The 26,735-nt window shown below is 37.7% G+C and overlaps 1 protein-coding gene across 1 annotated transcript in view; it reads right to left on the bottom strand.

Annotated features, from left to right (window-relative positions):
• Positions 1-26,735, bottom strand: part of Cpne8 (copine 8) — a 280,561-nt gene that overhangs the window by 158,916 nt on the left and 94,910 nt on the right. The window contains exons 5-6 of the mRNA XM_004662179.2: positions 18,107-18,146; positions 9,286-9,362 (exon numbers count right to left, since the gene is read on the bottom strand). Coding sequence (XP_004662236.1) covers positions 9,286-9,362; positions 18,107-18,146 — 117 coding nt within the window. The remainder of the gene's footprint in view (positions 1-9,285; positions 9,363-18,106; positions 18,147-26,735) is intronic.

The raw sequence follows: 26,735 nt of genomic DNA on the forward strand, positions 1-26,735 counted from the left end.
CAAAGATCCTGAACAAAACCCTCACAAACCAAATCCAACAACACATCAACAGCACCATCCACATGGACCAAGTGGGATTCATCCCAGGAACACAAGGGTGGTTCAACATATGGAAATCTGTCAATCTAATACACCACATTAACAAGGTTAAACATAAAACCCACATGATCATTTCAATAGCTGCAGAAAAGGCCTTTAACAAGATACAACATCACTTCATGATCAAAACATTGGAGAGAATTGGCATAGTTGGTACATATATTAACGTAATGAAGGCAATATATGAACCTCCGAAAGCCCAAATAATACTTAATGGAGACAGACTGGAGGAATTCCCATTAAGATCTGGAACAAGACAGGGTTGTCCTCCTTCACCTCTGCTTTTCAATATAGTATTGGAAGTCCTAGCTCATGCAATAAGACAGGAGAAGGAAATAAAAGGGATACAATTAGGAAAGGAAGAAGTTAAGTTAGCTCTATTTGCTGATGACATGATTGTATATGTAAGAGACCCGAGAGACTCCATCCCAAAACTCCTGAAGCTGATTAACTTCTATAGCAAAGTAGCTGGATACAAAATCAATGCACCAAAATCAGTAGCTTTTTTATATGCAAATGACAAAGATATAGAGAAAGAAATAAGGGACATAGTCTGATTTTCAATAGCAAAAGAAAAAAAAATACCTTGGAATAGCGTTAACCAAGGAAGTGAAAGACCTATACAACAAAATCATAAAAACACTCAAAAAAGAAATTGAGGAGGACTTGAGAAAATGGAAATACCTCCCATGCTCCTGAATAGGTAGAAATAACCTTGTGAAGATGACAATCCAACCAAAGGCAATATAGAGATTTAATGCAATTCCAATTAAAATCCCTACAGTGTTCTTCACAGACGTAGAAAAAATTTTCTCAAATTTCATATGGAAAGGCAGAAGGCCTCACATATCCAAACATATACTCCGCAAAAGAAATACTACTGGATGCACCACCATACCTGATCTAAAGCTATATGACAAAGCCACAGTAATAAAAACAGGATGGTACTGGCTTAAAAACAGGAGTATAGACCAATGGAATATACTTGAGGACATGGACTTTGTGTCAAGCAACTATAGATACTTGATATTTGACAAAGGTCCTAACAATATAGGCTGGAAAAAAGCCAGCATCTTCAACAAATGGTGCTGGACTAACTGGATAACCTTACGCAGGAAATTGAAACTTGAAACACACATTTAGCTATGCATTACACTCAAGTCCAAATGGATCAAAGACCTCAATATAAGACCAAAAACTCGACAACTACTGGAAGAAAATATAGGAAGTACTTTCCATGATATAGGAATGTAAAAAGACTTCCTGGACAAAAATCCCGTAGCTCAAGATCTTAAACAGTCACTCAACCAATTGCAACACATGAAGCTGAAGAGTTTCTTTACACACAAGCATACAATAAGCAAAGCCAACAGATTATCCAAAGAATGGGAGAAAATATTTGTGGGTATCAACTGTTAGAGGCCTAATCTCTAGAATCTACAAAGAACTCAAAAATCTAAACAGTAAGAAGTCAAACACCCCACTCACAATATGGGGCAAGGGATGAACAGGCAGTTCACAGAGGAAGAAATACAAATGGCAAACACACAGTTAAAAAAATGCTCATCATCCCTAATCATCAGAGAAATGCAAATTAAAACAACTATGAGATTCCACCTTATCTCAATAAGAATAGCAAACATCAAAAAATCAAATGAAAATAAATGCTGGTGAGGATGTGGAGAAGTAGGAACACTCATCCACTGTTGGTGGGAATGTAGGATGGTACGACCACATTGGAAAGCAATATGGAGACTCCTGAAAAAGCTGACTATAGAGATACCAACAGACCCAGTTATTCCCTTACTGGGCATCTACCCTAAAACCTTCAAACCACGGGCCAGAGAGATTTGCTCAGCCATGTTTGTAGCAGCTCAATTCGTAATTGCTAAGAGCTGGAATCAACCCAGATGTCCATCACTAGAAGAATGGATAACTAAGATTTTGTATATATACACAATGGAATTCTACACAGCAGTAAGAAAAAAATGCCACAAAGAAATTTGAGGGAAAACGGTTGAACCTGGAACAGATCATTCTCAGTGAACTTACCCAATCACAGAAAAAAAATGTCGCCACATAGTCTCACTCATCTACCGCACCTAACCTGAATCTACCCCAAGTTACCTTACACACCCAGCATGCATCTCATGGACTACTCACTAGGAGGGATGAGGAGTGAGGGGAGGGCATTGAAGGGGTGGGAAACACTAATCTAGACCCAAATGGCAAAGGTACCATAAAATTCTACTTCCTCAATGGCAGAACAAATGGCTGAACCTTCACCAGGCCCTTACAGGAAACACCTGAACCACAAGACACTGGAGAGGGTAGGATCAAGTCTAACCTAAATCTTCTACATCTTCCCTCCCTCTCTCTCCCTCTTCCTTTCTCTCTCTCTCGCCTCTCTAACTCCTATATATTAGTTACCTTTTTCTCTCATTTTCTTAGGGGCCACTGACCTTTAACTCCCAGTACCAGCATGGGGCTATCACCCACAATGAGCTTTTGATCAGAGAAACCTACAAGGTTTTCTAAAAGAATGACAGATTTCTGTCAGAGTACTTGATGACCCACCAAAGGTTAGTGGTAAGACCCTATTGCTGAAGACACCATATGCAGCTGACACATAAAATGGAATGGCATGGCTGGAAGCCAGGAGTAGTCAGTCCCCAGACAGTCAGCGTGTCTAGTGTCAGAAGGTGCTACATGGGCGACTGGGGGAAACGACCAATATCTGTCCAAGCAACTCATGGTCCAACCTATGTAGCAGCAAATAACCTGTTGTGATGCCCACACAAGTGCAATAGTGGCACACAGCCATGGTGGGGAACCAACTGCTCTTGATTCGGCTAACTGATCCCCTCAGTGGTACAAGACCCATAATTGGAACTGGGAAACAAGTCAGAATCATATCCAAACAAGCCCACTCTCCAATGTCAAGTTACCATCAATCATGGGGTACAAGAGGGCCTATACCTATTAAACTCTGTACAAAAATAGTATTTGGGTATGGTTCTGACTTGTTTCCCAGCTCCAGCTAAGGGTCTAGTACCACTGAGTGGATCAGTTAGCCAAATCAAGAGCAATTGATTCCTCACCATGGCTGTGTACCACTATTGCACTTGTGTGGGCATCACATCCGGTTATTTGTTGCTAATTAGGTTAAACAATGTGTTGCTTGGACAGATCTTGGTCATTTCCCCCAGTTGCCTATGTAGCGCCTTCTGGCCCTAGACACGCTGACTGTCTGGGGAGTGACTCTCTCCTGGCTTCCAGCCATGTCATTCCATTTTACGCGTCAGCTGCGTATGGAGTCTTCAGCAATAGGGTCTTACCACTGGCCTTTGGTGGGTCATCAAGTACTCTGACAGAAGTCTGTCATTGTTTTGGGAAACCTTGTAGGTTTCTCTGATCAAAAGCTCATTGTGGATGGTAGGCCCAAGCTGGAAGTGGGGGTTACAGGTCAGTGTCCACTAAGAAATTGAGGAAAAAGATAACTAATATACAAGAGTTAGAGAGGAGAGAGATAGAGGGGAGAGGGGGAGAGGGAGGGAGGGAAGATGTAGGAGATTTAGGTCAGTCTTGATCCTACCCTCTCCAGTGTCTTGTGGTTCAGGTGTTTCCTGTAAGGGTCTAGTGAAGGTTCAGCCATCTGGTCTGTCTTTTAGGAAGTAGAATTTTATGGTACTATTGCCGTTTGGGTCCAGATTACTGTTTTCCATCCTTTGATTCCCTCCCCGCCCTCCCATACATCTTATTGTCTAGTCCATGAGGTGCTTGCTGGGTATGTAAGGCATCTTGGGCAGATTCAGGTTAGGTGTTGCAGATGAGTGAGAAGATCTTACCCAAACACAAGCCCACTCTACAATATCAAGCTACCATCAATCACGGGGTATAAGAGGGCCGACACCTATCAAACTGTCTATCAAAAAAGTAAGTGTTATCTCAATTTTCCGGGTGCTAACTTACTCTCCGTTGGAGAATCTGCTTCTCTTTTCCAGATAGATGCAGATCCTAAGAAGAGAGCTGCCCCAACATACCTCAAAAGGGGCCCAACTGAAACTAAGGACAACTGGCGAAATAAGTAAGGGTGTTGTTTTCCTGTGAACCGGATACCAGCACAAAGGGGAAGGAGATCAACGCAGAGAAAAATCAATTCCTACCAAATCATAGAGCCAAAGCCTCAGAGGCCCCCAACACCTCAGCACTGAAGCAGACCAAAAATGAACCCAACATGGCTCAGGGAAATCTTGTGGAAGAGGGGGCGGAAAGAATGTTAGAGTTACATGTTGGGTCATGATTTGCAGAGACATTTATCATACTAATAACTGGGGGCTAACTCCACAATGCACGACCCATTTTCATTAACAAGGAGGGTCTAATGGGAGGGGTTAGATCACAGATGGGCCTAAATAATGGTACCAAACTCCCTGTATTCACTGAAAAGAAAACTAATAAATTAAATTAAAAAAAAAAAAGTAAGGGTTATCTCATTTGACCTGGTGCTAACTTACTCTCTGTTGAAGAATCTGTTTCTCTTTTTCAGATAGATGCAGTTCCTAAGGAGAGAGCCACCTCATCATACCTCAAAAAGGCCCTGATTGAAACTAAGGAAAATTTGGCAAAACAAGCAAGGGTGCTGTTTTCCTGATGAGCCAGATACCAGCACAAGGGGTATGGAGACCAACACAGAGAAAAACCAACTCCTACCAAATCAGAGAGCCAGAGTCCCAGAGGCCCCCAAAACCTCATCACTGAAGGAGACCAAAAATGAACCCAACATGGCTCAGGGAAATTTTGCGGAAGAGGGGCTGGAAAGAATGTCAGAGCCACATGTTGGATCATGATATACAGAGACATTTATCATACCAATAACTGTGGGCTTACCCCATAATGCACGATCCATACACCTCAACAAGGAGGGGCCAATGGGAAGGAAGTAGGTCACGGATGAGCCTAATAATGGTACCAAACTGCCTGTACTTGCAGAATAGAAAACTAATAAAAAAATATATATATATAAAATTTTAAAAATAAAAACCATAATTTAAATATAGAAATAAAAGAGTTCAAATTTAAATTCAAATTCTGATTATTTAATGAGATATGTGGCTACACAAAAGAAATCATTTTGCCTTTTTAAAAACCTACCGTAATTATAAAGGGCTTGGTTAATAATGAATAAGGTAGAACCATGCTTTGCCTTTTAAATCCCCAAATTTTATAATTATCTATTCATAAAGACTGTCTTTTAGAAGATATTGTAACATAATCACAATGAAGAAGTGGGAAGAAATCATCCTGAATATCTTTTCAGAAAACAATTTAACTTGGGCCATTTTAAAAGATGAGAATGAGTGAATATTTTGAATGGCATAGAATATAAATAGGAGACTATTGGAAAATAAATTTCTAATCTAAAACAAACTAAATAAATGCTAATACACTTAGATAATGGCATTTAAAATAAACAAAAGTTGGGATACAGGAACAATTTTTAAATTCAGGATGGGTCAATTTTGTTAACTGCAAGTGTATTATCTGTCTCAGGAAGTTGCTTGTGCTGCACACAATTCAGAAGTGTATGCCCAGCTTAACAGGGAAGACCACTAGACACCTGAACACAATTGCCAAGGTACTAGCTGCAAGCATGAGAATGTACAAATCTCATTTTTAAATCAAGCCATGAGGAAAATCATAAAACATTTCAGTGCTTGGTGACTATCCTATAGTGTATCTTTTACATGACAGCAAAGACCTGGCCAAGGTGGTCCATATTGCAAAATGGGAGTGGGGTGAAACAGTGGGGACTATGAAGAACAGATGCAAGCCTGCTTCTGAAATACCCATCACCTCCCAATGTGAAGGGCACCATTTGTGCCATATACTGTTGTAAATCCCAAGACTTCACATCCTACATGATAAAACATATTATCTTTAGGAGCTGTGTTTGTTATCAAACTACCTAACATTTCAACATTCCTGGTTTTCTGACTTCATCCTTTCTCCACAGCTTGCCTTGACACAAAAAAATGCATTCCTCCAACCTTGCCATTTCTCTCCATCATTTCCTGTTGTATTCCCTGTTGTTAGTGAATCTGTTTTGATTTCCTCTTTTATCTATTCCATTTATCTCAAGTAATTAGAATCTTCCACATAAAAATTTACCACTGTAATTTTAATAGTTGTTCTTTCCTTCTTTCTTTTGTAACCATCTCTGCAGCATTCAAATTCTGCATTTTATTATACCTACTATTGACACTTGCATAGCCATTCTTTTTGAGAAAAATATCAAAATCTCCCACCCCTCAAATATTCTAATAAATGCCTTTCTTAATATTTGTATGTGAAAACTCTTTAATAAGGTCAGGCTAACTAAAAGATTCATTACAACAAACATACTAAGAATTTCTTTTTGTTTGTTATTCCAGGTAGGGTCTCACTCTAGCTCAGGCTGTCCTGGAATTCACTATGTAGTCTCAGGGTGGCCTCAAACTCTTGGCAATTCTTCTACCTCTGCCTCCGGAGTGCTGGGATTAAAGGTGTGAGCTACCACACCCGGCTCATACTTAGAATTTTGATTAAATTGCACTATAGATATAATGTCAACACCTTCAACAGAGTTATCTACATTTTAAAAATACCTTATAGATGAAACACAGTATTTAAAAACCACCCATGTCATATGAATGGTATCAAAAGCTGTGCCTCATTATGCTGCTCCTATTTCAGAAGTCACCTTTCTTTCTGATTATGTAAAATATACATAATGTACCAACATTTGCATATTCTGGTAGCATTTACATAATCTTCCAATCATTATCCAAGGTACTCATATCATGTAGAATTAATTGGTCAGTGCTGATCCTCTCCAAATGAAAATTCTGAATTAGCTGAAACCAGTATATAATCCTATGATATGCTATATCTACCACATATACCAATCATCACATCTCTACTGTCTAACATGTTTCAAAATAAAAAGAGGATGTGACACTGGGAATCATTATTTGAAATTTAGCAGATTTCTGAAATTAGAATTGTCATTTCCTTTTATGGCAGAAGAGCAGATAAAATTTTCCGATAAACTCACCAATTTAAAAATCCCATTGCCAGTTTAGAAAAATCTCTATTCTATCATTCTGATCTTAAATTAGAATCTGTTATGTGTGTTTGCTTTCCCTTGAAGAATATTAAAGGCATCTTTAAGGGGGCATAGTAAATAATATTGACTTATCTTAACAAAAAAATAAGACATATTTAGTGGTCTTCCAGGAACTCTCTTATATTCTAATCAGTAAACAGGAAAATGCAATAATCATATGTACTTAGCAAAATGGTTGTATTTACTCTGAAGATTATTACTACTTAAAAAAAAAAAAAATTGGTGTTTTCAGATAGGATCTCACACTATAGCCAGACTGCCTTACACTTGTGGCAATCCTCATGCCTCAACTTCCTGATGCTGAGATTAAAAGCATGAAACACGATACCTAGTTTTATTACTTACTAAATTGAGCATAAATATATTTTAAAGATAAGTATTTAAATCCTATAAATATGTATAAATAAATTATACATGAAAGGAATATTTAAAAGAAAAATAGAGGGGCTGTGGTAATGGCTCAACAGTTATAGGTGATTGTTTGCAAAGCTTGCTGGGCCAGGTTCAATTTCTCGGCATTCATAAAAAGCAAAGTACAAAATGTGGTACAAGCATCTGGTGTTCATTTGCAGCAGCAACAGATTCTGGTGTACCTATATACACCTCCCCCACACACAAATGAAAAAAAAAGTTTAAAGGTAATAGATATGTGTATACCTGCAAAGTGATATTTGGGGATAATTTTCTAAGAAAATCAACAAATAAAAGACATTAAGTTTTTGTATAGCACTTACCCTAGGTATATAGTTCAATTTTACACAGAAATGTGAGGCCATCTTAAGTCTTTAAGAATATGGAGTTGGCAGTTATTTATTTTGAATTTAAGAAGGGTGAATAAAGAAACTTAAAATTTTCCTAGACTTTTGGCATTGTGCTTATTTCTGCAATTACTAGTCTATTCTTCCTATATATTTTGATTTCTTGTAAACAGATTATTAATCCAATTTATCAGAATTGGAGAGGGGATGAATGAGGAAGAAGAAGGGAACATGAAAATCTTCTAAATAATCACATGCAGTTGACCAAAAAGCTATATACAGTCCCAGGAACTGAAGGAGGATGGACAGTATGCTTGTTAATGAATGCCTTCTCCCAACATTTATACACATATGGCATTCTCTACAGATCAGATTTATAGAAAAAAATTGTGGAAATCTGTCTTCTGATATGGTATCTTCTGTAATGATATGGCCATTGCTATCTGGAAATCAGAGTAGAAATCAGAGGAGTCAATTACCTATATTCATGAGATTCTTACAAGCTTTGGTCTATTGATCTTCCTATACAGAAGGGGTGGGTGGGAAAGAACATCAGAACTACCCCTGAGATTCCATATACTTCTTCCTCACAGCTGCACACTCCTACCTCAGATATACATGGTCTTGTAGGTACTAGTATACACAGGGTGTGGAAGGATAATTGAAGGGGGACTCCATCTATGCAGCTTTGGGGAGTCCATTAACCATGTCAAGGGACAGCTATTTGGGATTATACATGCTCTATTGAAATCTGTTTTCCAAGTTCCCATAAGTAAGCACCTAAAACTCAATGGTGTACCAACCTGGAAATGGATCTAACAATTATATTAACTTGTAATTTGTGCTCTATCTGAGGCAAATAGATGTTTGTTTGTGCCGTCCCAGCAAAAAGTAATCAACAATGACCATTAAAATCTCAGTCATCAAGTACACATTAATGAAACACATGATATATATGTGGTGTTGCATATAGTCCCTGACACAAAGGAGTGAATTTCTTTTTCAAAAAGTATTAAATCTAATAATAATACAATCAGACGGAATAAATTTCCATTTAAAATCTGGTCACTTCATCTTGTAAACATTTTCATCATGGCATATGACCATTTATGTGCAAAATATCCTATGTAAAAAATGTCAAAATTAATTATTGAAGAAAGGAAATCCCAATAAGGTTTTAAAGCCCATTTTTGGTCTACAGCCCTAAGTTCATGAATTCCAAACTATATACTTCATCAGATGATGATTAAAAATACTCACACTATTGGCTTTTCCAGGCGACTTCCCTGTGAACCAACAATCTCCCCCAGTGTACAAAACACTTGTCCAAGAAAGTCCTAAAATAGATAAAAGGATTAAAACCTCGTAAATTCCCATACTATCTTTACAGTATATATTTGTACATCATATGTGCATCTTTAATGCTGAATTACTGAACTTCTAAAATTAAATAAAATAGTACAACATGTATCAATATTAGCATGATACTTTAAGTTCACATGGCATTTTTTACTTTAATCACAGAACCATCTTGCTATTTTGAGTTTTCAGACATTACAACTACCCCCCACACACACACACATATTATATACTGTAACCCCATGTAGATAAGTATGCTTAAGAAAGCTGAGGTTTTCCAGGTGGAAATATACTCCAATTTAACATGTGGATTATTGAAAGATCTATGATCTCCTAAAGGACTCTGAAGGTGGTAACTCTCCCTAAATGGCTTATGCATTGAATTGGCCCAGGAGAAGCCTAATGAAGGACAGAAGACACAACAGCAAGCAAAATGTTTTAATTTTTATTAAAATAAGAGTTGAGCTAGAGAAATGGCTTAGTGGTTAAGGTGCTTGTCTGTGAAGCCTAATGACCCATGCTTGACTCACCAGGTCCCATGTAAGGTGACCAAAGTGCACAACGTCATGCATGTGTACAAGGTGGCACACAAATCAGTAAATATTAATATTATTATAATAAATATAACAAATATTAATAATAATATTAATAACAAATCACCACAAATCAATAAATATTTGTTGAATGTATGGATTGTTAAATAATAAGTTGATAGAACTTAAGTCTGAAAATCTGGTTAAATCTATATAAACCATATTTGTTATATGTAGGATTCACTGAAATTCTATTAAAATTTATGTAATGATGATCCTCAATTCAATATGCTGATGCAGAAACCAGAATCCTAACAGACATAAGTAGAATAAAAGAACAGCAGAGAATACAGTAATACAATGTATTATACAAGAATAATGTGACATTTACATTGCACCGTTTAAAAAACAACTAATCAGACAATCTGTAGGAGTGTACTCAGTATATTTCCATAATAATATAAATTTAAAGTTATTACTAATAAATGACTTAAAATCCATGAACCATGTTTATTACTACTGTTATTCTGTTCTACTTCCTTGAGACAGTCTATCACTAAACCTGGATCTCAGGTTTTTTTTTAGCTAGACTAGCTGGCCAGTGGGCCCCAGAGATCCTCCTGCCTCTTGGCACTGAAATTACACGGCCATGCCTGTCTCTCTATGCAAGATATGGGGATTAGGCTCAAGTTCTCATTTGTACAATAAGTGCTCTTATTCACTGAGCAACCTCCCAGCCCCATCCTAACTTTATAATGATTGTCAACACACACATTTGGCTCTAGGGATAAAACAAACAACATGAAACAAATGGATTCAAGTTATTTTAGTATAAACAATTTTTCACATTTAAAATTTTAAGACTGTTTTTTCAGACCACAGATTTGTCTTTTTAGTGGTAAAATCCATCTACAAACTTAAAAAAAGCTAACCCCATCTCAGAAATTTTAATAAAAACATTTAAACTAAGTTGTAAATATAATTTCAATATTGTACCTTGAAACTTACCTCCCTTTCTGCTGTCATAACTGATTTCTATTAGCTATGAGGCTGTCATTTTATGATGGAAAATCCCCAGAACTAGAGTATCTAGATTTCTCTCTAAATTATACCATTCTTTCTCTACTTCCTGCCTCCTAGTGGGAATGGTAAGGGCCACCTCTATTTCCTCCTCTAATGGGATTGCTATCTACAAAATTCTCTACCACAATCACCTTGCTTCTTTCCTTCTAAGAGCCCTGTAACTACCTAGTTAGGTAGTTTACCACAGTGATAAAAATTTCGCTAATGCACTTAGCTTGATATTCTAATAAAAGAACCTTGCCTCGTTAAAAATGTAGTCCTGTAAGAGTAATTGTCAAATGGTAAAGTAAAATACAATTAATATATATGGGGAAGTTAATATACATTAAATGCAGGAAATACACTAAAGAGCATGCATACCTACAATGAAGCTACTCTCTCTGGCCCCAAAATAAACAGTAATGTATTAACACTTTTGTAATGAGAATTTTAGTGGTGTGTGTGACAGTCAAACAAGTAGATAAATGCATTATTGGTTATCTCATGGGAATTATATTTTCATAAACAAACTACAGTCTAGATGTTATCTAGCCCAGCACACCATGAAGAATGTTACTAGACATACCAACTATCAGCCTATTGTGAAACTCTTTATTAATTATTGTACTGATGACATTAATTTTTTTAAAATAGAAGTATGTGATATATTTCTGCTGATAGCATTAAGATGAGTTGATTTGTTAGCAGCACCTCAAAGAACAAACTTGGAATGCAAAAGGTTATGTAACACTTATGGGAGAAAATATTTTCGTCAAGATATTTATTCAGAGAAGCATAACAAGAATAAATCATGTAAACACATGTGTGGTGGTTTGATTCAGGTGTCCCTCATAAACTTAGAAGTTCTGAATGCTAGGTTCCCAGCTGATGGACGTTTGGGAATTAATGCCTCCTGGAGGGAGTGTATTGTTGGGGCGGGATATGGCTGTTATAGCCATTTTCCCCGTGCCAGTGTTTGGCACACTCTCCTGTTGCTATTGTCCACCTTATGTTGGCCAGGGGGTGATTTCACCCTCTTCATGTCATCGTTTTTCCCCTGCCATTGTGGAGCTTTCCCTTGAGCCTACAAGCGAAAATAAACCTCTTTTCCCAAAAGGTGCTCTTGGTTGGGTGATTCCTACCAGCAATGTGAACCGGACTGCAACAGTAAACTGGTACCAAGGAATGGGATTGCTGCTAGACACCTGACTGTGTGGCTTTGGCTTTTGGAGATGATTTTCAAGAGGAATGTGGGAGGATTTGAAACCTTGGCCTGAGATGCCTTGCAGTGCTGTAAGTACAGCTTGATGGACTATTCTAGTCTGAGCTACAAAACCTGAATGCAGTAAGAACTATGGACTGGGAGTTTTTGCTGAGGAGGTTGAGAAAGAGCTTTGCTTGGATTGGGCTAGCAGTTGGTGTGAGAAGCTTGCTCTTATGCTCATGTCCTGAGAAGTTGTGCAGGGTTGCTTTGAATAGAAATGAACTGGTGTGAGCAGAGGGATATGGCACAGAAAGAAAAATCTTTGGGTGAACTGTTGCCCGTTCAGCTGCAACTGAGAGATTACAACCTTCAAGACTGGGCTAGCTGGCCTGCCCTGGGGCAACAGGAAGAATGTTGATTCTTTTGAAGGGGCCTGAGTGTTCAAGGAGTGTCCTGTTCTTCAAAGTCTGCTTTATTCCCCCCTGGATTAACAAATTGGCACCTTACCTGGTATTGTGAAGTATAAGAAATTCAGGAAAGAGAGGGTCATTGAGTTTGCAACACAGTCTTGTGTTTTGGAAATGGCCATGGGCAGTGTGAATCAGGTTTGCTGGTTGCTTGCATGGAGACCCCATGGGGCCATGAGGATGAACCTTGGATTGCAGTGGAGACCCAATGGAGATGCTGGGACCATGAGATGGCTGCTAAGGAGCTGCTTGCCCCAATGAAGTTTCCCACGCCTGTGAGTATCCTAGCTGAAGGGGCACAATTGGAATGTCAGAGACTTGTTGCTGGTTAGAATTATCACACTTTGAGAGTTGTCACTGGCTAGAGTTGTTGGACTTGAAGCTACAGAATTTGATATTTGTCCTGGTTGTTTTAAATCTTGTATTGGTTGAATGTTTCTTTGCTATGCCTAATGCCATCTTTTGTAGTGTGAATATTTATTCTGTACCATTATGGTTTTTTTGAGGTTATTTTTTTGGTATTATGGCTCAGTTAAAAGATCTTGGACTATGGGGGATGTTTGAACATCATTGGAATTGATAAAAAATTATGGGACTTTTAAAGTTAGATGGATGCATTACATTTTACATCATATATAGTTATCAGCTTATGGGGGCCAGGGGAGGAATGTGGTGGTTTGATTCAGGTGTCCCCCATAAACTTAGATGTTCTGAATGCTAGGTTCCTAGCTGATGGATATTTGGGAATTAATGCCTCCTGGAGGGATTGTATTTTGGGGCAGGTGTATGGTTGTTATAGCCATTTTCCCCATGCCAGTGTTTGGCACACACTCCTGTTGCTTTTGTCCACCTTATGTTGGCCATGGGGTGATATTCACCCTCTGTTCATGTCCTCATTTTCCCCTGCCATCGTGGAGCTTCCCCTCCAGCCTACAAGCTAAAACAAACCTCTTTTCCCAGAAGCTTGGTTGGTTGATTTCTACCAGCAATGAGAATCAGACTGCAATAACATGTGACCCTGGAATCCATCAGTTTTTACTTGCAACCTAGTCATCTCCACCAAGGGCTGTCCAGTTGCTAGTAACATTAGTTTAATCCACATAGGTGCCTCAGTATGCCCAACCCAAGCTATAGTTTTATTTCCTATGTCCCCAGTAGTATTAAAACAGACTTTTAACCCAAGATCCTTAAGTACTGGACACCAAATAGAGTCATCCTAAAAGGTAATTCTTTCAAAATTGTCAGTGGTTAAAATGAAAACATAAAAAAATTTATTATTGCTATTTCCAAGAAGTTTTCTTGCTAACAAGCCAATTCTTTGCAAAAGATAAACAAGTATCTTCATTCCACTTATACATCTGGGCACTTAGCAAGCTTTTAAAAGTCTTCAGTTTACATTTTGCTCCAAAGTTGGCAGGTAGACAGCTACACTATTAAGGAACAGAACTCAGTAATGACCTAGCATGTTTATTGGTTACTCTGATCTTCAAAATGCATCATGAACCCTTTTGGGCTTGAATGAGGTGCTGTTTTGAGGTGCTGCTTTTTTTCTTTTTAATCTAAAATCTGTACTTAGATGCTTCAAATAAGAAAATATTTTTGTTATTGGTAATTTCTTATTCATGTACCAATTTGAGAGAGAGAGAGAGAGAGAAAGAGAGACAGACAGAAAGAGAATGGGTGTATCAGGGCCTCCAGCCACTGCAAATGAACTCCAGATGCATGTGCCCCCTTGTGCATCTGGATTATGTGGGTCCTGGGGAGTTGAACCAGGGTCTTTAGGCTTTGCAGGCAAGCACCTTAACTGGTAAGCCATTTCTGCAGCCTTGTTATTGCTCATTTCTAACAGTTTCAAGGCAGCTTTCCATTATGATTCTTATAATAAAGTTATTTCCTTCCTTTCTTGATATGCTTTGACAATTTATACATTCAGGCACTTGTTAATCAATTTGTACTGCCTGCTGAATACAAATTTAAAAACATATGTGGAGCAATGATCTTCGCAATACAGTAAAGACGGCAGTAAGAGTAACCAGACATATCTTTGTTCTAGATTTCAATAGAATATCTACTGGGATGCTAGAAAATATCTAACAGACAATTGGAATAGAGATTAATCATCTCATTTTGTAGGCAGAAATGAAAGTTATAGACCCCAAAAGAATAAGTAGATGTATGTATGATCTGACAGAGCCAACAAGAATAGAGATTTCGTAAATGTAGAAAGCAGTCTTTTGGGAATTAAAATTTAAAAAACCTTGACTTCTAAAGGTCCAAAACACTGACTTACCATGATGTCAGCTGGCCTATTCAAAGTAACCACACCTTGGTCTAGTTCATCAGCCTGTTAGGAACCCCTACATACATGCAAACAACCAATCCTCTGTCTTGCTTATCAGCCTATCAGGAGTCCCTTGTAAGCACTCAAAGTAACCAATCAAATCTACACCAAATTGATGCCTAATTTATATCTCCAAGAGTATTAAGTCACCAGAAGTCCCCATGTACATTCCAAGTAACCATTCCAATCTATCTTGACTTTATAGTTCATTTACATACCCAAAGATATAAAAACCCTATCTAATTCACTATGCAGCATTCACTCCTGACCCCTTCTAGATTTAGAGCTATTCTGCTTAACTTTCACTTTCTTCTTTGCACTCTAATAAACCCTTATTTAACTTTGCCTTCTGCTATGTGTCCACACTTGTCATTCTTCTCTTGTGCCAAGACAACCTACTGGAAGAATTGGGAGTTTTAGTGATGGTTGGGTATATAGCACTGTACCCCTAAGCTCAGCCCTTTCAGAGCTTAGAAAGGGTCTGTAATTCCCAAAACCCACAGCAACTGAAAACTTGGATTTGCTTATGAGTTCAAAGGAAGAGACACTTGAGGTCACCAAGTTAGAGCACAGAAATATGAGAACTATCCAAAGTAAAACATACTGTTAGATGGGATGAAAATTTAAAATAAAGCCGGGCGTGGTGGTGCACGCCTTTAATCCCAGTACTTGGGAGGCAGACGTAGGAGGATTGCCGTGAGTTCGAGGCCACCCTAAGACTCCATAGTGAATTCCAGTTCAGCCTGGGCTGGAGTAAGACCCTACCTTGAAAAACCAAAAAAAAAAAAAAAAAAAAAGAAAGAAAGAAAGAAAATGTAAAATAATTCTCTGAGAAACATGCCTGTTAAAAGGTTAAGAGGCAGAAACACAGTTTTAAAATGGTAAAGAGTAAATAGAGAGGTAGAAGAAAAGGAGAGGACCGAGTTTCCATGCAATTCAGGGGAGGTACGTATTTCCAAGAAGAGAATGGTCATTCTATCCAAAAGAATAAGACTGTTAAGTGTGGTGAAAACTGAAGATTGTCCACTAAATCTTGATCTAACTCATGTCAGAATGGTTTAAACAGAGTAAAAATGAGAATCCAGCTAGTTGGAAACAGAAGAGAAGAAAGAAATTAGGACAGAAGCCAGGCTACTTTTAAGATGGGTAGTGATAAGTAGAAGGTACACGGGACATTCCGAGGATAAAGCACTATCAAAATAAATTTCTAGAAGGACAGAAACATAAAACTTTTCTTATAGAAGAAACAGAAAACTTTTATATGTAGGATAAATATTTGAAATGATATACAATTCTTGCATTCTGTGAGGCATATGTCTCAATAAAGCTTATGAATTACTGATCATGGAGTGTAGATATATTCAGTCATGTCTGCAGTGACTTCCCTTCAAATATCCATATCCACACAATGTTCTTAACTGTCCAGTGGTACCCTCTGAAGAGTTCTTTAAATGAAAAACATATAGCCATGAGGACAGTGACTAGGAAGTTTATGCCCAGTTAGGGTTAGAGAGGTCATTTTTCCATGTGTGTGATGATGAATGAACAGAGGTATTTGGTTTTTAGAGAACAGAAGCTCAGAAAAAGAATAGAGGAGGAGGAGCAGAAAGAGGAGATGATTGTGATCTCAGGGGAGAACAGAAAGACAAAACAGCAATTATACACACAAGTCACTGAACTATTTTCAGTTCTAGGTCCCATACTAGATACTTCACATAGATGAGATACCCGTTATCCTTTTAACCTCCTTGGGATATAAACAGACACTTTCTTTCTAACCAAAAATTTTGCTTAGAAAATATATCTCTTTTCTTGATTCTTCTGTATTTGGAAACTTGGAATATTAATCTATTCATACAAATGTTGAATGTCCAATCCTAATGATATAAATCCATCTTAAAGATCAGTTGGTGGAATGGCAAACACCATGAGCTTTATTTAAGGAGATGAAGCATCCTCTCATAACATTTTCTTCAATTTATAGAAAAGTCACCTACTAAGACAGACGATCCTCTAAATAGTTCTTCACATAATTCTACTCTATTATTCATTACACAAAATCAATGCTATACACATCCTTGAATGAACTGTAAAATAGTAAATTGTGAAAATTTTTTTACTACCATTATCTGTGTACCAGCTTGTGATCACCTCTTACATTCCATCTCTTCTCTGAATAATGAATGACATTTCCCCTCTCTAAGTTACAATGGATGTAGCATGACCATCCATTTCATTTAAAAACATATAGGAATATAAAAATCCCTAGCAAAAAAAATTAGCCCATGCAGCCTCCAAACCTAATTTGGCTGTGAATTTTACATCTATGCCTCAGATTTCACTTTGAAACATACTGAACTCTTTTCAGAATACACTCTTCAAACTCACTAGGCTCTTAGTGTGGTTTGACTTCAATCCCGTAAGTCTGTAAATCTATAACCCTATATAGTCAGTGAGCTGAGTTTCCAATGGCTCTTAGAATATCTCACTCTCATACTGTCTTTCTATCCTTCCTTTTCACTTGCTAGGCTCTGATCCTTTACTACTCTAGAACTACAAACTTCTACCCCAGGCAGAGCCTATTGTCTGGAGAGTGGCTTTTACAAAAGAGGAATGGGTTACCTGCAGGGTAGGAACAAGAAAAAGAGACTGCATGGGACCTAACAATATGAAGATATGTCTTTGTTTCCACACCAAATGCTTAGAAAATGGCATGCACTTTGAGGAGATTCAACAAAAAACTATAAGAAAGCAGAGTAACAACTGTTCTGCCTCGACCCAAGTACTTCATAGTCTCTCCAAAGCAACGCTTTCCAAAATAACATAGCTCATTATTCTATCTTGCTCAATTTAATCCAACAGACAATATAACAGAGAACTGTTTCCACCTCTTAAATAAAAAAAAAAAAATAACCCATTCTACCTATTGATAACAACTTTCTTTCAATAAACTCTTTCTAATGGGATTCTACGATTATTTAGATTCTTATTTGTTTTCTATGTAAATCACACCACATGAAAAGTCATGGAAGTATAATTTTGAAGTTAATTGAGCATGTTAATAACAAATCATCACATTATAAAAATTGTTACAATGGCAAAACTATGAACTTACATGTTTGGACAAGTTGGGACTCTTTGAATCAACATCATATCTGAAAAATTAAAATGTTAAATATAAAATTCAAATTATTTTCACACAGTACAGCTAAAAGTCTCAATGTTTTCAAAAGTATACAAACATACAATTTAATTTGAAATATCACCAATAGAAAGTTAAAAGAAAAAACCAAATTTTGAATTTGCTCATGATTTTGGCCTAAAATGGCAATGGTAAGTATTCTCAAAACCTGCGTTTTCTTTTACACAAACACCAAATATTGTCACATACACGATTTTTGCTATCTGTAGAAAGTGAGTGCTATTTAAGTGATTGCAAAAGAGCTTAAAAATGGAAAATTGCTTTTTCTGGATATCAAAATAATAAGCAGGCCTGTTAACAGGTTGTCATTTATGTATAATTCTTACCACATAGTGCTCATGTTGAAAACTGTCTGAACTAATAGAAATTACTTTTCCTAAACATAGAACTTAGGCAAACTATATTTTAATGCAAGAATGCATTTACATGGGAATATTCTATATTCTGTTTTTTACCAGTTGCTACTAGAAAAAAAAATTTCCTGAAGAGATTCCAGGGTAACATTATTGGTGATAACTTTAGCCCTTTGTCTTAAAGAGTTTTTGGAAATGGAGAGACCACTGCCAGTCAAAATAATCTCACTGTGCCAAACTCAAAATAACCTAAGTGTGCCAAAGTCTTTGATGAAAAGGTATTTTTAATGGTTCCTTATTCCTTTTACATTCATTTTGTACACCTTTCTACTAAAAATTAACTTCCTTTTAAAAAATATTTTAGTCTCCTCTCACATATGAAATAATGTTTTATAACAAAACAAAGCATATCAATAAATACAGGCAAAAAAATAAAGAATAACAATAACAAAACATCAAAACAATCACTGAGTTTACTGAGGCTGACCAGAGGAGAACTCACTCCCAAACACAAATAAGTGTTTGCACTACATAATGCTTTCCAAACCTGCCTCTGAAGAATTCCAGAGCACTATCCTTTACACCAAGGCACTTACCATTTTCAACAGCTATAGCCCACAATTTTAATCAGTACAGCTCAGAACATAAATGCCAGATTCTATATGGCTCCAATGCCACTGTGTGACTGTGTCTACAAATGTGAGTGTCATCTCTGAGGAAGAGAGAATACATGCAGGGGAAGAAGCTCAGAAGGCCCGTGAGGAGGTACATCCCCTGAGTTCCTAAAGGGAATTTTCTTGAAGGAAATTTTTTTTCAACAATTTCATCATGCTATTAAAACTTTATGTCAGTAATGAATTGGTAAAAACCCATTTGACTGGATCTTAAAGTTATACTTTTTTTTCCCCCTTTCCTTTGGCTCTTTTATTCTTTTTTAAATTTTTTTTAATTAAATTTTTATTAACATTTTCCATGATTATAAAATATATCCCATGGTAATTCCCTCCCTCCCGACCCCCACACTTTCCCATTTGATAATTCCATTCTCCATCATATTACCTCCCCATTACAATCATTGTAATTACATATATACAATATCAACCTATTAAGTATCCTCCTCCCTTCCTTTCTCTACTCTTTATGTCTCCTTTTTAACTTACTGGCCTCTGATACTAAGTATTTTCATTCTCACACAGAAGCCCAATCATCTGTAGCTAGGATCCACATATGAGAGAGAACATGTGGCACTTGGCTTTCTGGGCCTGAGTTATCTCACTTAGTATAATACTTTCCAGGTCCATCCATTTTTCTGCAAATTTCATAACTTCATTTTTCTTTACCACTGAGTAGAACTCCATTGTATAAATGTGCCACATCTTCATTATCCACTCATCAGTTGAGGGACATCTATGCTGGTTCCATTTCCCAGCTATTATAAATTGAGCAGCAATAAACATGGTTGAACACATACTTCTAAGGAAATGAGATGAGTCCTTAGGATATATGCCTAGGAGTGCTATAGCTGGGTCATATGGTAGATCACTCTAGCTGTTTTAGGAACCTCCACACTGATTTCCACAATGGCTGGAGCAGATTGCACCCACCAGCAGTGAAGAAGGGTTCCTTTTTTGCCACATTCCCGCCAACATTTATGATCATTTGTTTTCATGATGGTGGCCAATCTGACAGGACTGAGATGGAATCTCAATGTAGTTTTAATCTACATTTCCCTGATGACTAGTGACGTAGAACATTTTTTTAGATGCTTATATGCCATTCGTATTTCTTCCTTTGAGAACTCTCTAATTAGCTCCATACCCCATTTTTGATTGGCTTGTTTGATTGATTATTATTTAACTTTTTGAGTTCTTTGTATATCCTAGATATTAATCCTCTATCAGATATATAGCTGGCGAAGATTTTTTCCCATTCTGTAGGTTGCCTCTTTGCTTTTTTCACTGTGTCCTTTGCAGTGCAAAATCCTTGTAATTTCATGAGGTCCCAGTGATTTATCTGTGGTTTTATTGCCTGAGCAATTGGGGTTGTAATCAGAAAGTCTTTGCCAAGACCAATATGTTGAAGGGTTTCCCCTACTTTTTCCTCTAGCATTTTCAGAGTTTCATGTCTGATGTTAAGGTCTTTAATCCATTTGGACTTAATTCTTGTGCATGGCAAGAGAGAAGAATCTATTTTCATCCTTCTGCAGATATATATATCCAGTTTTCAAAACACATTTGTTGAAGAGGCTGTCTCTTCTCCAATGAGTATTTTTGGCATTTTTATCGAATATCACGTGGCTATAGCTACTTGGGCTTACATCTGGGTCCTCTATTCTGTTCCACTGATCTACATGTCTGTTTTTGTGCCAGTACCACGCTGTTTTTGTTACTATGGCTCTGTAGTATAGGTTAAAATCAAGTATGGTGATACCACCAGCCTCATTTTTGTTGCTCAGTATTATTTTAGACATTTGAGGTTTTTTGTGATTCTAAATGAATTTTTGGATTGTTTTTTCTATTTCCATGAAGAAAGCCTTTGGAATTTTGATAGGGATTGCATTAAATGTGTAGATTGCTTTAGGTAAGATTGCCATTTTCACAATATTGATTCTTCTAATCCAGGAACAAGGGATGTTTCTCCACTTTCTAGTGTCTTCTGCAATTTCTCCCTTGAGTGTTTTAAAGTTTCCATTGTAGAGATTCTTTACATCCTTGGTTAGGTTTATTCCAAGGTACTTTATTTTTTTTCATGCAATTGTGAATGGGAGTGATTCTCTGATTTCATCCTCTGTGTGTTTGTTGTTAGCATATATGAAGGCTACTGATTTCTGTGTATTTATTTTGTATCCTGCTACATGGCTGTAGGTTTTGATCAGCTCTAACAGTTTACTAGTAGAGTCTTTAGGGTCCTTTATGTATAAAATCATGTCAGCTGCAAATAATGATAACTTGATCTCTTCCATTCCAATTTGTATCCCTTTTATGTGTGTCTCTTGCCTTATTGCTATGGCTAAGACTTCCAAAACTATATTAAATAAAAGTGGGGACAGTGGACAACCTTGTCTTGTTCCTGATTTTAGTGGGAAAGCTTCCAGTTTTTCCCCATTTACTAATAGGTTGGCTATAGGCTTGTCATAAATAGCCTTTATTATATTGAGATATGTTCCTTCTATTCCCAGTCTCTGTAGGACTTTTATCATGAAGGGATGTTGGATTTTGTCAAATGCTTTCTCTGCGTCCAATGAGATGATCATGTGATTTTTGTCCTTCAACCCGTTTATGTAATGTATTACATTTATAGATTTGCGTATGTTGAACCATCCCTGCATCTCTGGGATAAAGCCTACTTGGTCAGGGTGAATGATCTTTTTGATATACTCTTGTATTCTGTTTGCCAATATTTTGTTGAGAATTGTTGCATCTATGTTCATGAGGGAGATTGGTTTATAAATTTCTTTTTTGTTCTATCTTTGCCTGGTTTTGGTATTAGGGTGATGCTGGCCTCATAGAAGGAGTTTGGTAGAATTCCTTCTTTTTCTATTTCCTGGAAAAGCTTAAGAAGCAATGGTGTTAGCTCTTCCTTAAAAGTCTGGTAAAATTCAGCAGTGAATCCATCCGGGCCTGAGATTTTTTTAGTTGGGAGATTATTGATAACTGTTCGGATCTCCATGTTTGTTATACATCTATTTAAGTGATTAATCTCATTTTGATTTAATTTAGGTAGGTCATATAGATCAAGGAAATCATCCATTTCTTTCAGATTTTCATACTTTGTGGAGTATATGCTTTTATAGTATGTCCCTATGATTTTTTGAATTTCTCTAGAAACTGTTGTGATGTTACCTTGTTCATCTCTGATTTTATTAATTTGTGTCTCTTCTCTCTTTCTTTTGGTCAGATTTGCTAAGGGTTTATCAATCTTGTTTATTCTTTCAAAGAACCAACTCTTTGTTTCATTAATTCTTTGGATTGTTCTTTTTGTTTCTATTTCATTAATTTCTGCCCTAATCTTTATTATTTCTTCCTGTCTACTGATTTTTGGTTTGCCTTGGTTCTTTTTCCAAGGCTTTAAGGCGAAGCATTAGGTCGTGTACTTGCGACCTTTCTAATTTCTTAATATAGGCACTTAAGGCTGTAAATTTACCTCTTAGAACTGCCTTCATTGTATCCCAGAGATTTTGGTATGTTGTGTTCTCATTATCATTTGACTCTATAATTTTTTTTGATTTCCTTCTTGATTTCTTCACTGACCCATTCATCATTTAGTAGTATATTCTTTAGTTTCCATGATTTTGTGTATGCTCTATAGCCTTTCTTGCTACTGATTTGTAGTTTAATTCCATTGTGGTCAGATAGCATGCAAGGAATTATTTCAATTTTCCTGAATTTTTTTAAGATTTGCTTTGTGTCCTAATATATGGTCTATTTTAGAGAATGTTCCATGTGCTACTGAAAAGAATGTATATTCTGTAGCCTTTGGATGAAATGTCCTGTATATATCTGTTAAGTCCATTCCTTATATGACCTCATTTAGTCCAGATGCCTCTCTGTTATTTTTTCCCGGGATGACCTGTCAATTTATGAATGTGGGGTGTTAAAGTCACCCACCGCCAATGTGTTTGGTGTTATCTGTGACCTTAGTTCTAATAGTGTTTGTTTGATGAATTTGGGAGCCCCCATGTTAGGTGCATATATGTTTATGATTGTAATGTCCTCCTGTTGGAGTGTGCCCTTAATCAATATAAAGTGACCTTCCTTATCTTTCTTGACTAACGTTGGACTAAAATCTAACCTGTCCAATATTAGGATAGCAACTCCTGCTTGTTTTCTAGGCCCATTTCCTCGAAACACCGTCTTCCAACCTTTCACCCTAAGATAATGTCTATCCTTTGTAGAATGGTGAGTTTCTTGGAGACAACAAATTGTATGATTCTGCTTTTTAACCCAGTCTGCAAATCTATGTCCTTTCGTTGGAACATTGAGGCCGTTGATATTAAGAGATATTATTGAAAGGTGTGTATTTATGTTTGCCATTTTTATTTTGTGGTTCTGGTTCTACCTGTGCTCTCTTCTGTTAATTAGTATTTGAGTATTGTTTGTTTTTTCTAGGTTCCTTATATGTGTGCTTTTCCTTTTGTTCAGCAGGGAGGATTCTATCAAGTATTTTCTGTAGAGCTGGTTTTGTCTTCAAATACTCCTTTAACCTGCTTTTGTCATAGAATGTCCTTATTTCTCCGTCTATTTGAATGGATAACTTTGCAGGATAAAGTAACCTTGGTTGACAGTTGTTATCTTTCAGAACTTGGAATATATCACTCCAAGCCCTTCTGGCTTTAAAAGTTTGGGTTGAATAATCTGCTGTAATCCTGATGGGCTTGCTTTTGTAGGTAACTTGATTTTTCTCTCTAACTGCTTTCAATATTTTTTCTTTGGTGTGTGTGTGCTTGGAAGTTTGATTATAATATTGCGAGGAGAGGTTCTTTCTGGGTTTTGTTTGGCTGGGTTTCTAAAGGCTTCCTGTATCTGCATTGGCACCTCTTTCCCAATTTGGGGGAAATTTTCTTCTATGATTTTGTTGAAGATGCCTACTATGCCTTTGGAGTGGAGTTCTTCTCCTTCTACTATGCCCTGAATTCTTATATTGGATCTTTTCATAGTGTCCCGAATGTCTTGAAATTCCCACTCATACTTTTCTATAAGTTTGTCTTTCTCTTTGTTGGACTGTATTAGGTCTGCCACCTGGTCTTCTACCTTAGATATTCTGTCCTCTCCCTCATCCATCCTACTGGTGAGATTTTCTACAGAGTTTTTTATTTCATTAACTGTCTTCTTCATTGCTAGTAATTCTGACTGGTTTTTCTTTATTATTTCTATTTCCTTATTTATGTCTTGTATTGCCTCCTTTATTTCATTAAATTAGTGTCCTTTGTCTTCTTTGATTCCTTTGATTTCCTCTTTGATTTCTTCTATGATTCTTTTGATGTGTTCTTTGACCTCTTTGAACATATTTATAATCATTCTTTTGAACTCTTTCTCAGGCATTTCCTCTAACTCGTTCTCACTGGAGGACATTTCTGATGTATTAATACTTTTAGGTGGATTTATATTGTCTTGCTTTTTAGTGTTTCTTGTGTTATAATGTATATATTTTTGCGTCTGGGAATAAGTTAATGCTTGGATTTTCTAGCTAGCTGGGTATTCTTAGCCGTATCAATTGATTTGATGTAATATATTTTCATGGTAGGAGCTTAAGGTGTTAGGTGTGGCTCTTAAGACTCTCAGAGTATCTACAAAGATGTTCTTAGGGGTTGAGTTTCCCTGCTATAGGAGTATTCAAGCCGGCTGAGTGGAATAAAATACAGGTAGATTCTAAAATTTAACTAAACACTGTACACATTCAATCAAAAACAGCCCCGAGTATGTATACAAGAGTAGTTATTATAATGACCAGATCCTCTATCAACAAAGAGGTTAAGATTTCTGGTCTGTTGTGGGATCCAAGTCAGCTTGTGACCAAGTGAGACCCTTCCCTGGTGCAATCCCAGTTACCTCGGATGATTTTGGTCTCAGTCAAGTTGCTGCCTGGGTCGTCGGGCTGCTGTTCTGATTTCTGGAGCTGGGCACTTGCTTTTCCTGCGGGGCAAACCGAGCCTGGCAAGTGTGGCCCTGCAGATCAGAACCCCTGCTGTTGAACTGCTGCTGCTCAAGCTGCTGCTGCTGGGTCTGTAGCCACTGCTGCTGAAGGTGCTGCTTCTGGACCCAAGGCTGCTGCTGCCTCTGCTGCTGTTATAGCTGCCACTGCATCCTCTGCCACTGCTCCCACTGAAGCTGCTGCTGCTGAGTCTGCTGCTGCTGCCGCTCCTGGGTCTGCTGCTGCTGGGTCTGCCGCTGCTGCCACGACTGGAGCTGCTACTGCTGGGGCCGCCGGAGCCACTGATGTTGCTGCTGAACTCTGCTCCTGCTTGGGTCTCACTGTTGGCTGAAGTTGGCGTGGCCGGGTCCCGCGACCACTGCTCTGTTTGCCGGAGCTGGGCTCAGGCAGTGGGGTGGGGAGGGAGCCGCCGCTGCTCTGGTTCTCTCGCTGCCCCACATGTTCTTCTAGCTCGCGGTCTGCTCCTCCATTGCTCACTGCCGCTCTCCCTTCATGTTTCCTGAGCTGTGGAGAGCACCGGTGTGAGTGGAAGCTCTTGCACCTGGCTTTTCCTGCGGCTGAAGCCGAGCCTGGCGGCTTTCTGGTGTGCCGCCACCACGGCAGTTGGCCGAGCTGCCAGAGCCGCTTTTGCCGGCCTGTGCAGGCTCTGGATGCTCTGGATCTCTTCTACTTCTCCACTGCCACTTCAATTTCCTATACACCTCACTTTTTAGTAATAGTTTGTATTTTGCTGAGTTTTTTTGGTCTTTTTCCTCCCTAGGCTGCTTTGGCGTGGTACCTACGCCACCATCTTAACCAGAAGTCAAAATTATACTTTCGATTTAAGAGAACAGATGTTGGCTGAATTTCTGTATTTTCGAGATTACCATGATAGTCCAGACTGGAAAACAAAAGATTCTACATTTCCCATCATACTTCACTGACTCCTGTCCATGCCCAGTTGACAAGCACAGTATTTATAAGGTGACAAGCTGTTTCCAGGAAGGTTCTTTCTAATTCCCAACCCAGTAGTGGGAGTAGCTTCATAAACTAGGGCACTTGTGAGAAGTGAAAAGACAAGATCTGGGTCCCTAGTCAGGAACAGAACATGCTTACAGCAGAGGCTCCTTGAGGGACCAGTGGAAAAGACCATCACATGAAAGTTCTGAAAAGTATTATCTGAGAGCCAAGGAACAGAGAGATACTTCATTTTGGGTTCCTGTTTTGCAATAAGAAAATAAGCAAGATGCTTGAAATGTATCCCTTCAGGCTGGTACTTAAATAAGGTCTAAATTTTTCAGCAGGTAGGAACCTCACGACTCTGACTAACAATATCCTCTACTTTCTTCTCTCTTGGAAGTATGTGTGAAAGACAGCTCCAAGAAGAGAAGAAAGCAATGACCGTTTTAAAGTGAAAAGTACCTAATAATGGAATGAGATGGTTCTAAGAAGCGAAAGTGAATACAAATTCATGAAAGTAGGGACTACATGTTATTAAGAAAGCCCTTAACCAAGTGAAAAAACTGGAACAGACACATTGGGAAAAACAATTATTTTTC

The sequence above is a fragment of the Jaculus jaculus genome, chromosome 6 (genome assembly GCF_020740685.1).
Source record: "Jaculus jaculus isolate mJacJac1 chromosome 6, mJacJac1.mat.Y.cur, whole genome shotgun sequence".
In the NCBI taxonomy this organism is placed as follows: Eukaryota; Metazoa; Chordata; class Mammalia; order Rodentia; family Dipodidae; genus Jaculus; species Jaculus jaculus.